Here is a 13,369-nt window from a genome sequence, read left to right as displayed (position 1 = left end):
AACAAAGAATTGCAGGAATAATATCATCAGAAAACACGAATTAACATGGGAAGAATGTCTCAAGATTATATTTGTTCAAATTTAGCCCATGAGCACATAGAAAGGAAGAAAGAAAGGACAGATAGGTAAAGTTGCTGAATTAAAAACTTGTCGAAGAAACAGCAAAATACTGTATTAAGCTGCAACTGCACAGATGTCTTCTACCTCCTTCCCTAACCATGCCATCTCCAAAAGAACAGTAACACTCCTAATTTAAACTTTGAAAATAAAAATGTTTATTTTATGGAAGGACAAACAAATTTTAATGTTACTGAATTTATCTTATAAACAATTGGGTCCCCAGCAGTTGAATTCCTTTCTTTTTGACTTCATGCCAGTAGCTGATTTACACTAAACATTCCAGGAGATTCAGTTTCCATTCTGGAATACCCTTGGACTATCCCACAGGAGTTTGATAATCTTAAACAGCACTCTTTCACTTATCACCAGTGATATTGAAATGAGCCAATTTATTAACATTTTCATAGAAAACCCAAATTTAAGATTTTGGTTATTAAATTCTTTACTCTGTCATGGGATGTAGCATTACTGATAAAGCCAGCATTTGGTGCTGAACTTGCCCTCATTGTCCTTGGACTAAGTAATTTGCTATTCCATTGCAGACTGTATTTAAGTGTTAACCACATTGCTGTTGGTTTGAACACACATGTTGGCCAATTTAGGTAAGGATGGTAGATTTCTTTCCATGAAGGAAATTAGGAAATCAGTGTGCTTTTATGACAATCCTGATAGTTTAATGGTCAGCATTACTGAGACGAGGTTTAGAATTCTCCCTTTCCGAAAAGCAGTGGGAATGTGAGGGGAAGATAATCAGGCAAGTTCACATTGGTGAAATATTGGCTTAGTTCCTGTCATCAAAGAAATTTAGTTATGGATGGGATATCCCAAACCTTAAGTTCCTACCCTGATGCCAGTTGAGGCACTTAATCCTCAATTAATAACTACCTAACGACCAAATCCTAACCCAGCTTTCAAGTCTGGATTTAAATAATTGAATTTAAATTTACTATCTGCCACGTCAATATGTGTACTCATGTCTCCAAAGCATTAACTTGGGCCTCAGATTTACTTAGATTAGATTCCCAACAGTGTGGAAACAGGCCCTTCGGCCCAACCATTCCACACCAACCCTCCAAAGAGTAACACCCCCAGACCCAATTCTCTCTGCACCTAGTACTACGGGCAATTTAGCATGGCCAATTCACCTGACCTGCACATCTTTGGACTGTTGGAGGAAACCCACACAGACACGGGGAGAATGTGCGAACTCCACACAGATAGTCGCCCAAGGCAAGAATCGAACCTGGGACCCTGGTGCTGTGAGGCAGCAGTGCTAACCACTGATCCACTGTGCTGCCCATGTTGGCTTGTCCAGTGACGTTACCACTACGCCAGCATCTCCTCTAGTTGACTGTTCAGTTGAAATTGCCAATTGTTGTTTTTAAAATTATGCTTACCTCATTGTATATCCTTTGTTCTCTTTATAGAAAAATGTGCAGCTCGTATACTTATTCATCTCTAAATAAGATGACTTAGAGATCTCCAAAGTACAATACTACTTTGTCAGGGTATCGGCTGAGCTGTTGTCTCCAGAATTCAAATAGCTCCATATCCATATTGATTATTATGGTAAAAATTCTCATTAAATGCTACCCCTCTCCTAAATCTGCCTTGAAGGAAGTATAGTACAGACTCACCAGGATTATGCTGAAGCTTAAAGTTTTCTGCAGTGAGACCAAGTGATATATTTTCTTTAGATTTGATGGTTAGGTCTGAATTGAAAAGGAACTTTTTCACTCAGAGCGTTGGAAATCTGTGGAATTCCATGCCCAATGAAGTAATTGAGACTTCTTCATAGAATATTTTTAAAGCTAAGATAGATAATATTTTTGAAAATAAACGAATTAAGGGTCATGATGAGAGGGCAGATAAATGGAGCTGAGGCCACAAAAAGATCAGCCATGATCTATTGAACAACAGAGCTGCTCGAAGGTCCAGATGGCCTACTCCTGCTCCTATTTTTTCTGTTCTTATGTTATGTACTTATGTTAAGTGTAATCCATTGAAGTGTTTAAAAGGATAAAAATTTTTATAGAATAGATTCAGAGAAGCTGTTTCCTCTTGGAGTCCAGAACAAAGGGAATCCATCTTAAGTGTTAAGTCATCTAGAAGTAAAGTAAAGCTGCACAGAAGGATTGTGGAAGTGTGTAGAGTTCTGTTCCCCAAAGGCTGTAGTACAGTATTGGAATTTTCAAGGCTTAGGTCAACATTGGTCAGGGGATCAAATTATCTGAATCATAGGCAGACAGTTCTAGTTACAGTAAAGATGTTTAAGATCTTTAAGAAGCTGTTTAAGATGGTCTGATTGAAGCTTGAGGAGCTGAATATTTAACTGCTGTTCCTATTCTTTCTGTTGGAATCAGACATAAAATTGTCTATATTGCAAACTCAATTTATCTGTTAATTTGATAGGTCTCAAGAATTATTGTGAACGTTATGCTGCGGGTATGAAAAGAGTTTTATCATCTTTTGGACCTGTTCCCGAATTTTCTGGTGAAGCCATGGAAAAAATTAACCAGGTAAGTAAGAATACCATTTTTTAGACCTGGTGATTAGAGAGTGAGAAGCTTTTCCAGCAGCTATAGTACGAGAAAATTAGAATTGGGACCTTGTGGGTTGGATGTGCTACATTTGGGACAGCACATTTGAGAGCTTTTTGAGGGCTGAATGCCAGCCTGTGCAGGCCTGAAAATCATATTTATTTTTCATTCTGTGTAATTTGTTTTGATTTTGTGACTTCATTTCGGCTCAACTTACAGCAAAAGTTCTGCTCATGAATCTGGAGTGTATTGGGCTTTTACAGTTGTGATCTGAAAAGGAGAAGGTACATTTTCAATAAATATTTACAATTTCCACAGCACTTTCAGATGTTTGACAGAAACTGCTTTATCTCTCAGAGCTCAGATTAACACTCCATCCTAACTGAGTGCCATGTATGGTGGCTCAGTGGTTAACACTGCTGTCTCACAGCACCAGGATCCTAGGTTCAATTCCAGCCTCCGGCAACTGTCTGTGTGGAGTTTGTTCATACTCCCTGTGTCTGCGTGGGTTTCCTCCCACAGTCCAAAGAAATGCAGGTCAGGTGAATTGGCCGTGCTAAATTCCCATAGTGTTAGGTGCATTAGTCAGAGGGAAATGGGTCTGGGTGGGCTACTGTTTGGAGGGTCGGTGTGGACTTGTTGGGCTGGAGTGCCTGTTTCCACACTCTAGGGAATCTAATCTAATAATATATTCAATTACTTAAGCCTCTGTTGTTTTCAGTCAAAGACAATTCCAAAGACATATGAGCATCTGAGAGAAGAAATTCCTCCTCATATTTGTCTTAAAGGGAGACCCATTATTTTGAAATTCTCTCTCTAAACCGGATTCACCACAGGGGAAATATCCTCTCAGCAACTATCCTGTCAAGCCCTCTCAGAATCTAAGATCACCTGCCATACTTCCGAACTCCAATGAGCAGTGGCCCAACCTGCTCAACATTTCCTCATAAGACAACCCCTTCATGCCAGGAAATTAGCCTGATGAATCTTCTTTGAACTGCTTCCAATGTAAGTATACCCTTTTCCAGGAAGAAGACCAAAACTATACAATATACTAGGTATGATCTCATCAATTCCTTATATACCTGTAACAAGAATTACCTGCTTTTATATTTAATCTCCCTTGCAATAAAGGTAGTTGTTCCATTTGCCTTCCTAATTACTTGCTATACCTGTACGCTGACTGTTTGTGATTTATGTACATATGCAGTTTGTCTCCATTTAAATAATATTCTGCTTCTTTAGGGCCACAGCACAGATACAATTTTATGGTTTATGAACCTGAAAATTATTCATTTATATCATATCTGTATTTCTCATTCATCTGTTCATACTAATAAAATCCCTCAACATCGTGACTTTTATTCTGTGCAGTAACTATTTATGTGGCACTTTGTTAAAAACCTTTCTGGAAATCCAGATACACTATATCTGCAGGTTCCCTTTTAATGTTTTTTAATGATTGTTACATCCTCAACTCAAATAAATTTGTCAAATATAATTTCCCTTTGACAATTTCCCGACCTGATTCTATTACGTTATTCTAAATTTCCAGCTCTACCTCCTTAATAATAGACTCTAGCATTTTCAGATGTAATTACTTGCTTTCTGTCTGCCTTTTTTGAACAATGGAGCTTTTCAATGTTTTTCAGAATATAAGGAATTTTGTCAAATTAGGACCAAAACATTCGCTATCTCAAATGCAAATACTTTCTTTAGCATCCTAGGATGCAGGCCATCAAGTCCTGGGGACTTGTCAGTTTTTTGATCCATTAGATTTTAACGGTACTTTCTTTCTAGGAACTATGATTGCTGAAAGCTCCTCGCTTTTTTTGTCACTTGATTTTCAGCTATTGGGGTTTTTTGTTTAGCTTTCTACTGCGAAGGCATACAAAATACATGTTCAAAAACTATCCCGTTTTCATGTTTGCTATTATTAATTGCTAGTCTCATCAATCAAGACACCAATGCTCATGATAGCTTTCCTTTTCCTTTTCATATAATTGTAAAAAGTGTTTTTTGGCTGTTTTTATATTTCTTGCTAGTTTTTTCCTCATACTAATTTCTTTTGTTACATCAGTTTTTTTGCTGGTTTATAAACTTGTCTCAATTTTCTGGCCTACAATTAATCTTCACAGCATTGTCCTTATTTTAATTTGATACTATTCCTTCTCCTCCTTAGTTAGCCAGATTTAAGATTCTATTTTCAAACTCACAATTCTGATTCTCAAACTAAATATGTAATTCTACTACATTAAGACCACTCATACCTTGGGGATCCCTTATGGCAAAGTAAATAAATTAATCCTGTCTCATTACACATTACCAACTCCAAAATTGCTTGCTCAAAATGCTCCAAAAAACTGTCCTGAATACGCTCTAAATGCATCATCCAGGTTACATTTTCCAATTTGCTTTGTTTAATCTATCTGGAGATTCACATCATTCACAATTATTGTAGTACCTTTCTTATAAGTCCCCAATATGCTTTGATTTATACTCTGTATTACAATATATCTTCCAATAAGGGGTCTAGAAACTATTCAAACCAATGACTAATTAAGATTGCATGGCTCCAAGAAACAGTGAAATTAAGTTGTCTGAGTGCACGAAACACAAGCAGTTAGTATGCAATTACAGCAGGTAATTAGGAAATTAATAGAATGTTATCATTCATTGTGATAGGAATTGAATACAAAATTAGGCAGGTTATGCTTCTGCTATCCAGGGCATTGGCAATACCTTTCTGATGAAGGCTTTTGCCTGAAACGTTGATTTCCTGCTCCTCAGAAGCTGCCTGACGTGCTGTGCTTTTCCAGCTCCACACTCTCAACTCTAATCTCCAACATCTGCCTAATACTTTTACCTAATACCTTTCATCTCCTTATTTAAGGATGAATGTAAATGTGTTGGAAGCAGTTCAGAGAAGGTTTACTATACTAATAAAAAAACTAAAGAACTGCAGATGCTGGAAATTGAAATAAAATTAGAAATTGCTGGAAAAACTCTGCAAGTATAGCAGCATTTGTGGAGAGAAAGTAGAGTTAATGTTTCAGGTCCAGTGACCCTTCTTCAGAACTAACTGATTTGTGTTCAAGCTATTCTGAAGGGTCACTGGACCCAAAACATTAACTCTGCTTTCTCTATACCAATGCTGCCAGACCTCTTGAATTTTTCCAGCAATTTCTGATTTGGTCTATGTATCAATATCTGGAATGGATGGGTTGCCTTATGAGGAAAGGTTGGACGGTTTTGTAACTCCTGGAGTTTAGAAGAATAAGACACAACTTGATTGAAACATGTAATATCTTGAGGGGTTTTGATAGGGTGAACATAGAAAGGAAGTTGTATTTGTGGGAGAATCTGAACTAGGAAGAGCTAGATAGAGACTTGGATAGGCTAGGGTTATTCTCCTGGAAGCTGAGGGCATCAAAATAATAATGGGCTTGTTTAGAAGGGAGAGGTAAGAGAAGCAGACAAGTCAGTTACCACAAATTTGAAGTCATTGATGGAAGAATTAGAGTAAATCGTTTTCACCCAGAATGTAGTAGTTAATGGAATTCACTGCACAGTTTGGTGATTGAAGAGGAAATATTCAACTAATGTAAAATAAATCTGCAATCTGCATTTAAAGGGCTAGAACCTAGATGACCATAGACCAGGAATTGATAAGTCACCTTAGAACGGGTTGCTAGTTTATTCAGCCAGCACAGACACCATGAAATGAATGGCCTTTTTCTGTGTTGTAACTTCTCAGTGGATCTAACTAGAGGTCACTGTCACAAATAAGAGGTTATCTATTTAATAGGGATGAGGAGAAATAGTTTCTCACAGAAGGTTGTGAGTCTTTCAAATTCTCTTCCTCAAAAGAGATTGACGTAGCACACAATTGTACAATAAGATGTCTGCCCTATTGATGGGGAACTTCTCACCACCAAGACAAGCTGCCTGGTTGTGTGACTCTGCTGATGTGTGAGGCAAGGTATGCATTCTGTGGGCTCTAGGTGACCGAGTGCTAAGAGCCCATAAGCAGCAATGACATGCAGCCTGATCCAATCCGTGGGCTAGATGTCTGTCGCTGCACACTAAGTGTTCTTGCAGCAGCCTTTAATGTATGTTACTGGTGTGTGCTGTGCAATACAAGTCTGCGTTCCTTAAGCGGCCTGCAATCAATGAGGTGCCATGATGATCATGAGATATTGGCAAATATCACATGCCAAACTCTATGGATAAAGAGTGAATCTGACTAGTGCTTGTGAATCATGCCCTGAGTTGCTCTTTGGTGCTGAATAACATGGAGGCTGGTCACAGCCAATGCTGAAGTGAACTTGCCAGGTCCCAGCTTCTGAGTTCCATGTCAAGAAATCTGGACACCCAGCTTGTTTGACAAATTTGATAAAGTAGAAAGTTGAATATTAATTAGGCTAGTTGCAGCATTAATAAGACATTTAACAAGCTGTAATCCCTCTTAAATGGCACTCACCTCACTGCTTGACAAATGTATAAAAGACACAGATCTGGGTCTCTAGACTTCTCAGCTGATTTTGCACCAAATGTCATCTTAAGACCCTACCAGATTCTATCCTATGTCTTGATTGTATGAACCAAGAAAGAATTTGTAATTGTTCTGACTTCATCCTTTATTAGGAGGGGAATTGCATTTTTTCCTTTCTTCCTATCACTCCCAAAATATCAATATTCAAGTCCTAATTGTGATCACTTTACAACCGTGGCTACCATATTATACTCATTTGTTTCAATGTATGCCGTCAATTTATCAATTTTGATACAAATGCTGTAGTACCCATTACCCATCTTTCTACTCTACACTACTGCCTTGTGCTTTGCCTTGAACTTTCCAATCTCCTTTCATATTTACTAACTGCCCAATTATTTAAATAAGAATCTTGTCTACAGTGCAAGTTATACAATACATCAGGAGATTGGTTTTATGTCAATTCAGGTGAAGGCCATTTCCGCAAATTTTCTGCTTTTTTCTGCAGTTCCTGTATAAGTGCATCATGAATCAAAATCCATTTTCCCCACATCAATCTCTGGGCCGATCCTGAACTCTCTGATCTTATTTACCCTCTGTTAATTTGTTTGGGCTAAGGTGGTAGCCCGGAGATTATTACCTTTGTGCTTCTGCTTCTTTATTTAGACCCTAGCTGTTCATACTTCCTCAGCAAAACCTCTTTATTAGTCCTGCCTCTGTTGTTCATATTGTTGGACCAGGCCAGCCCCCTCAAAACATTTCAAGAAAGTATCTCGGACCCTGATGTTGCTAGTTGCTTTAAGCAGGTTTAAAATGGATATTCCAGGAGTGATGTAGCTGGCCTAACTACTTAGTTTTAAACAAAATAGAACTTATTTGTAAGATTACCAAATGAAATATCAACAAAAGAGAACAGAATATAGAATAACTTAACTTATCCAAAAGCCCTACATACTATCCCAACTTAATGATGCTATTCCAAATTCCTGCAACAATCCCCATAAATACCTTTTGGAAAAAAAGTTAAAAATCAAACACAGTTTTACAAGAGAGAGAGATAGCAGAGAGATTCAGCATGGGACACCTTCTTCCAGGTAAATGCTTCTTTTGGATTCTCAGCTAACACCTGACCAGTAGTCTCAAAAAAACTGACTGCTTGCTGAAACCAAACCAAACCAAACCAAGTAAGATAAAGCTGAGCTGGGCGAACTGGCTGCTTCCCTTTCATTATACAAGTGTTTTTTTTAACTTAAAAGCTTCTTTAAGTAGATTAACCTAGACATTTAGGCAACTCTGCCTCGTACAACACTTGAAAAAAACCAAGGACAACACAACCTTGAAGGAGCAGCATTGTCACAATATGCAGATGGAGCACAACAACTGTATATTTCCCCTTTCATTCCAAGTTCCTCTCCACTCGGAAATATCCTTCGACCCAAACCAGGCAGTCACCACATACTCATACTCATGGTACTCATATTCTTGGCTGCAAAGAACAGGATCTATCCTCCTAACTATACTAATCCCTACAAGTACATGTCTTTTAATTCCCTCGCCCACTTGAATGTTCCCCTGCACTATAATACTGTAATAAGTGCATTCTTGCACCCTGCACTCTATTTTCTTTTTGATAAAGGTAGCAAAACACCAAATCTTTTGGACAATTGCAAAGCCCCAGGCTCTGCCATTGCCACCTACTGGTTCCCCATACCCACCTCTCCTACAGTTGTTATGCAAATTCATGATATTTTATTCAGAAACTTGAGCTTTAAAGAGGACAGCACCATCTTAAGCTTTAAGTGTGATTTGTAAATTCATACTGTAAGGTTCAGAAGGAAAGAACCTAATTTTCTTTTTTGGGTTGTGCACGTGGTACTGGGTGTCTAAAGATTTGTTTGCATGTGTTTAAATGAGGCTTTTAAGAAACTGTTTAGGTGAGTGGTTTAAGTGCTTATGAAAACAAGAGTAGAATAGACAGAAAAAAAGTGTCCTGTTCCCTAACAACAAGATTTCCTTTGATACAGAAACAGTTTGCCTTTAGAGAGGACCATCCAGACACTTATTGAGTATAGGTTTCTTTCAGAGAGAAAAGGCCTGTGCAGTGCAGTGCCTGTAGCAGCTGCAGTGCAGGTTAGCAGTCTCCAGAACAGTCAGGGCAAACGGGCGAAAGAGATCCTGAGAAGCTTCAGATATAGAAGGCTGTGGAAGAAGAGTTTAAGAAACTGTTGGTAAGAAATAAGTAAGTTTTGTTCACAGTTTATTTAAGCATCTCATGAAGAGGCAATAACTAAAAGTGCAAATCAAGTGAATACAAAGGTTTGCCGAAAGAAACCAAGTACTGCCAACTGGACAAGGAACTTTAAAATGATTAAAGGGTGACCTTTTCTGAGCTTTGAGTATTTATATGGATGTTGTGAAGGAAAGAGGGTTGAATCTTTATTGCTGATATTTGTAGTAAGACTGTTTCAAATAATTCTCACATAGTGTCAAATAGCTTGTGTGTTTTGTTTTACCTTTTCTACGTAATAAACATTGAAGTTCTTTTGTTAGAAGTTCTTTGGCAGCCTCTTTGAGTATGTTCAGTGACTGACCACCATGGTAATCAAATTGGAAAAATAAAACTTAAAGGCTATTAAGTGAGGTTTCCCTCTGAGATGTAACTGGTCTGGCGGTATTGCTGGGATCATGAAGCAATCACCCACTCCTGTCCCTAACCATGGACCTAGACTAAGGTGTGTAAATAATTCTTGGGCAACTTCACCCTCCTTGATGCATTGCAGCGTCTGACAACCAAGCTTATCAACTCTGTACTAGAACAGTGAACACTCACTGCAGATGTACTTATCCTGGATGACATTGGTATCCACTGGCTCCCACCTTCTATAGCTGCAACATATCAGCTGCCCTATCACCTTTATTGTATTTATTTAACTAATTTTGTTTCAAGTTTAGAAATATCACTCAACAACTATCTGTAGTTAGATTATGGTGTTTATGTGATTGCACTATAAATTTAATCCAGTATTTGCATCTCCACTGTACCAGTCTCAACGACTGCTCCAGGTTAGAGAAGAAAAATAATCATAAAAGCACACCAACTAATCAAACTACCTGCTCACCTAATTAATGCCTCGGGGCTTCTGCTCCCAGATCTGGCTCATGCTTTTGACCATTCCTTTTAAATGAAAACAAAATTCCCTTGCTTAACAAATTCCGAAAATTAAGCACTGTGTAAAGCTGCACCTTTTATGCTACTTATTTTATGTTCAACATGGAATGTAATGACATATTGAATAACTTTCAATAATCTAGGTAGTGTCTCAGAAAATTCCACCTGATCCAGAAAACCTCAGTGCACGAAGACAATGGAGAGACTCACGTTTAGCTGCACTGGCACAGTTGAATAAGAACATGAAGTCAGATTGCAAGTAAAACAAGTAGCTGAGATTGTATCAACATTCATCTCATATAAGACCTCTTAATATATATTGCAACATAAAATGTGCAGTTGTATTAATTTTAAAATGTTGTTAATTTTGACTTGTGTCATCGTTTAGTATTATCATGAATTGCATTGTTTGTGAAAAGTCTCTGGAATACGGTTTAGCCTTACCTTTAAAAAAAATCTTCGCTTTAAGAGCTATATATCACAATATACATTTGTCTGTGTTTAGATTAAAACTAGTTTTAACCTTTTAGAATTGGATTTATTAATCACTAAAAACTGCATGCCTTGCACACTACTAAGACAAAATCCATTAATTGTTTTGCTAAATACATGAATTGCTTTTACAAAATGAAACTGGCATTATCTACCATATACAAAATAAAAATATGCACTAACACAAAGTATAAATTGTTCTCTTTCTATCAGAATGCCATCAGCGTTTTTTACTAAAATTGCTGAACAAAATGGAGACTGTAATTTTGAGAACTCTGTATTTTACTCACTTACTATTTTTCTAAAATTAGCATGCTGCAGAAAATACGTTAAATTATGTTTATCACTTTATCATGTTAAAAAGATGCTCCTTGTGGCTGAAAGATTTCATTTTGTCATGGTCTTATTAACCAATGGTAAGAGGATCCATCTTTGGTCCAAAGTTGATATGTGATCCTCGTGGAACCTAAACTGAGCAGCAGTGAGCAGAGTATTTTTGAATAAATGCTGTTGACAGTATAACACCTTCTATCACATTGCTGATGAGTGTGTATACACTGCTGGGGTGAACATAGGCAGGATTAGGGCAGTTTTCCTCCTTGCTGGGTTAGATGTTAGTGTTGTAGTTAACCCACTGAAAGTAGCATCAAAATACATGACTGGCTGAACAGATTTAATGAAATCAACAGTATCCATATATCAGTGAGGAAAGAGTACTCTTGATATCCTGAGGTCAGTCATGACGTTGCTTACAGAAATATGAACATAATAATCATTGGCCTCTTCACTTAGTCTCCCAAGGTTTACTAAATGCTGGGTTATTGCAGGAAATCAGTAGCCTGAAGGTTCTCATTAAGCAGTTATATGCAAATACCCCTGTAGCTGAGTTCAATTTGAAATGAATTTACTGTAACAGTAAATTATCCCTCTTTTATTGTGCCACAGGAGGCAGTATTAAACTCTGCATGCATTTGCAGCCACATTCTCAGCCATGTGTTGCATCAGAAGTATTAATCATGTGAAATACTACTCAACTTCCACTCATATCTGATGCACTGTTGGCAATTTTAGTTTACACCATGACCCTAAGATTAACATCTGCTTTAGAATCAGGAAGAAGTTTGCTGAACCTCCTGAAGATCATCAAGTTCTTTTTTCCATTGCAACATCCTGTTGTGTTCCTCTGTTCTATAACTACTCCAGTGACAATTAATCATTTGTAGTGTGGTTGAGAAAGCTGAAATCTGAGTAACCTCTGCTTTAATTCTGCTGATTGTATTTAATGAAATTCAAAATTTAACACCTTCAAAATTATTGACCAACTTAAACAATACAACTTTCATTTATACAGCACCCTTAATTTAGCAAAACCTATTGAGGTGCTTCATCTGAGGTGTGTCAAACAGCATGTGGATCCAATACACTTTAGGAGTCATTAGAAATAAAAGGAGGAAATACTGGAAACACCGAACAGGTCAGGCAGCATTTGTGTAGAAACAGTTAACATTTCAGGTTGCTTGACCTGAAATGTTAACTCTTTCTGTCACCACAGGCAAAATCCAATCTGCTGAGTGTTTTCTGTTTCAGATTTTCTGTTTTCTGAACTTCTAGACCCTGGAGTATTTTGCTTTTTTTTTAAGAAATAGTACAGTAGGTGAACAAAAGCTTGGTTAAATAGCCTAATTATTAATAATCACTTTTATAGTAAATCATTTCCTCCTCCTCCAGCTCATTCAGTGAATGGATTCTAGTATTAAGGCCAACATAACCATTTGAAAAAAGGTGCAGATGTTTGTTTGAACTGCCTTCTGTAGCCATTGAGCCACAGTCTGTCTCAGTTGTGCAAATAAACTAAAAGTTTCTCACACATATATTTCAATTACAGTCATAAAATAAATTGACATTATTTTTGATTGAATATTGACAAAAGATTCATTCAGAGAAAGTATCTCATTTTACAGAAAATTGAGGATTAGCTCTAATTTCTTCCATCTCAGGTTGTAACAAGTATCAAAATAAAGGATCAACTAATTTTGTGCCAAGTATTTTTTTAAAAATTGGTTTGAAGCCAGGCTCTGAGCTCTACATAATGACTTCACTGTAAAACTGATGTAGCTTGGGCAGACTTAATTCTTTGACAATGTATCCTTCCTTTTCCTGAAAGAAACACTAACCTGATATGCTCGGTTTTCAAAAGGTAACTCTATATATCACATTGCTGAAAGTTGAAGAGTCCAGATCTACATACATTTGCAGGTTGTCTCAATTGTTTATAGGAAGTTGATCTGCCTATGTTATACATATGTGACCCACATCAATGTAGTTGACTCTTAATTCCCTTCTGAAATGATATAGTGAACTTCTCAGTAGTATCAAATTATTGTGAAAAAGTTTATTAAGAATAAAACTGGATGGACCACCTAACATTTGCCAAGGTATGGGAATTGTACACACCAGTCAGACCTGCAAAGTCCTCTTTATTAACATTTAGAGACTTGTGCCAAACTTGGAAGACCTATCCCACAGACTAGTCAAATTTATAGATGTCACAAA

The 13,369-nt window shown here is 37.3% G+C and overlaps 1 protein-coding gene across 2 annotated transcripts in view; it reads left to right on the top strand.

Moving 5' to 3' along the window:
• cryl1 (crystallin, lambda 1) overlaps positions 1-11,345 on the top strand; it is a 97,060-nt gene extending 85,715 nt beyond the window's left edge. For both annotated transcript variants that reach the window (XM_043691913.2, XM_043691909.2), the window contains 2 exons: positions 2,533-2,639; positions 10,468-11,345. In XM_043691913.2, the coding sequence (XP_043547848.1) occupies positions 2,533-2,639; positions 10,468-10,587 (227 nt within the window). In that variant the 3' untranslated portion in view covers positions 10,588-11,345. The remainder of the gene's footprint in view (positions 1-2,532; positions 2,640-10,467) is intronic.
• Positions 11,346-13,369: the final 2,024 nt, after the last annotated feature.

The sequence above is a fragment of the Chiloscyllium plagiosum genome, unplaced genomic scaffold, assembly GCF_037043375.1.
Source record: "Chiloscyllium plagiosum isolate Xiang-an unplaced genomic scaffold, Cpla_swu_hap1 HiC_scaffold_6, whole genome shotgun sequence".
In the NCBI taxonomy this organism is placed as follows: Eukaryota; Metazoa; Chordata; class Chondrichthyes; order Orectolobiformes; family Hemiscylliidae; genus Chiloscyllium; species Chiloscyllium plagiosum.
The sequence above is the reverse complement of the archived record's forward strand: the minus strand, read 5'-3'. Positions and strand labels throughout refer to the sequence as shown.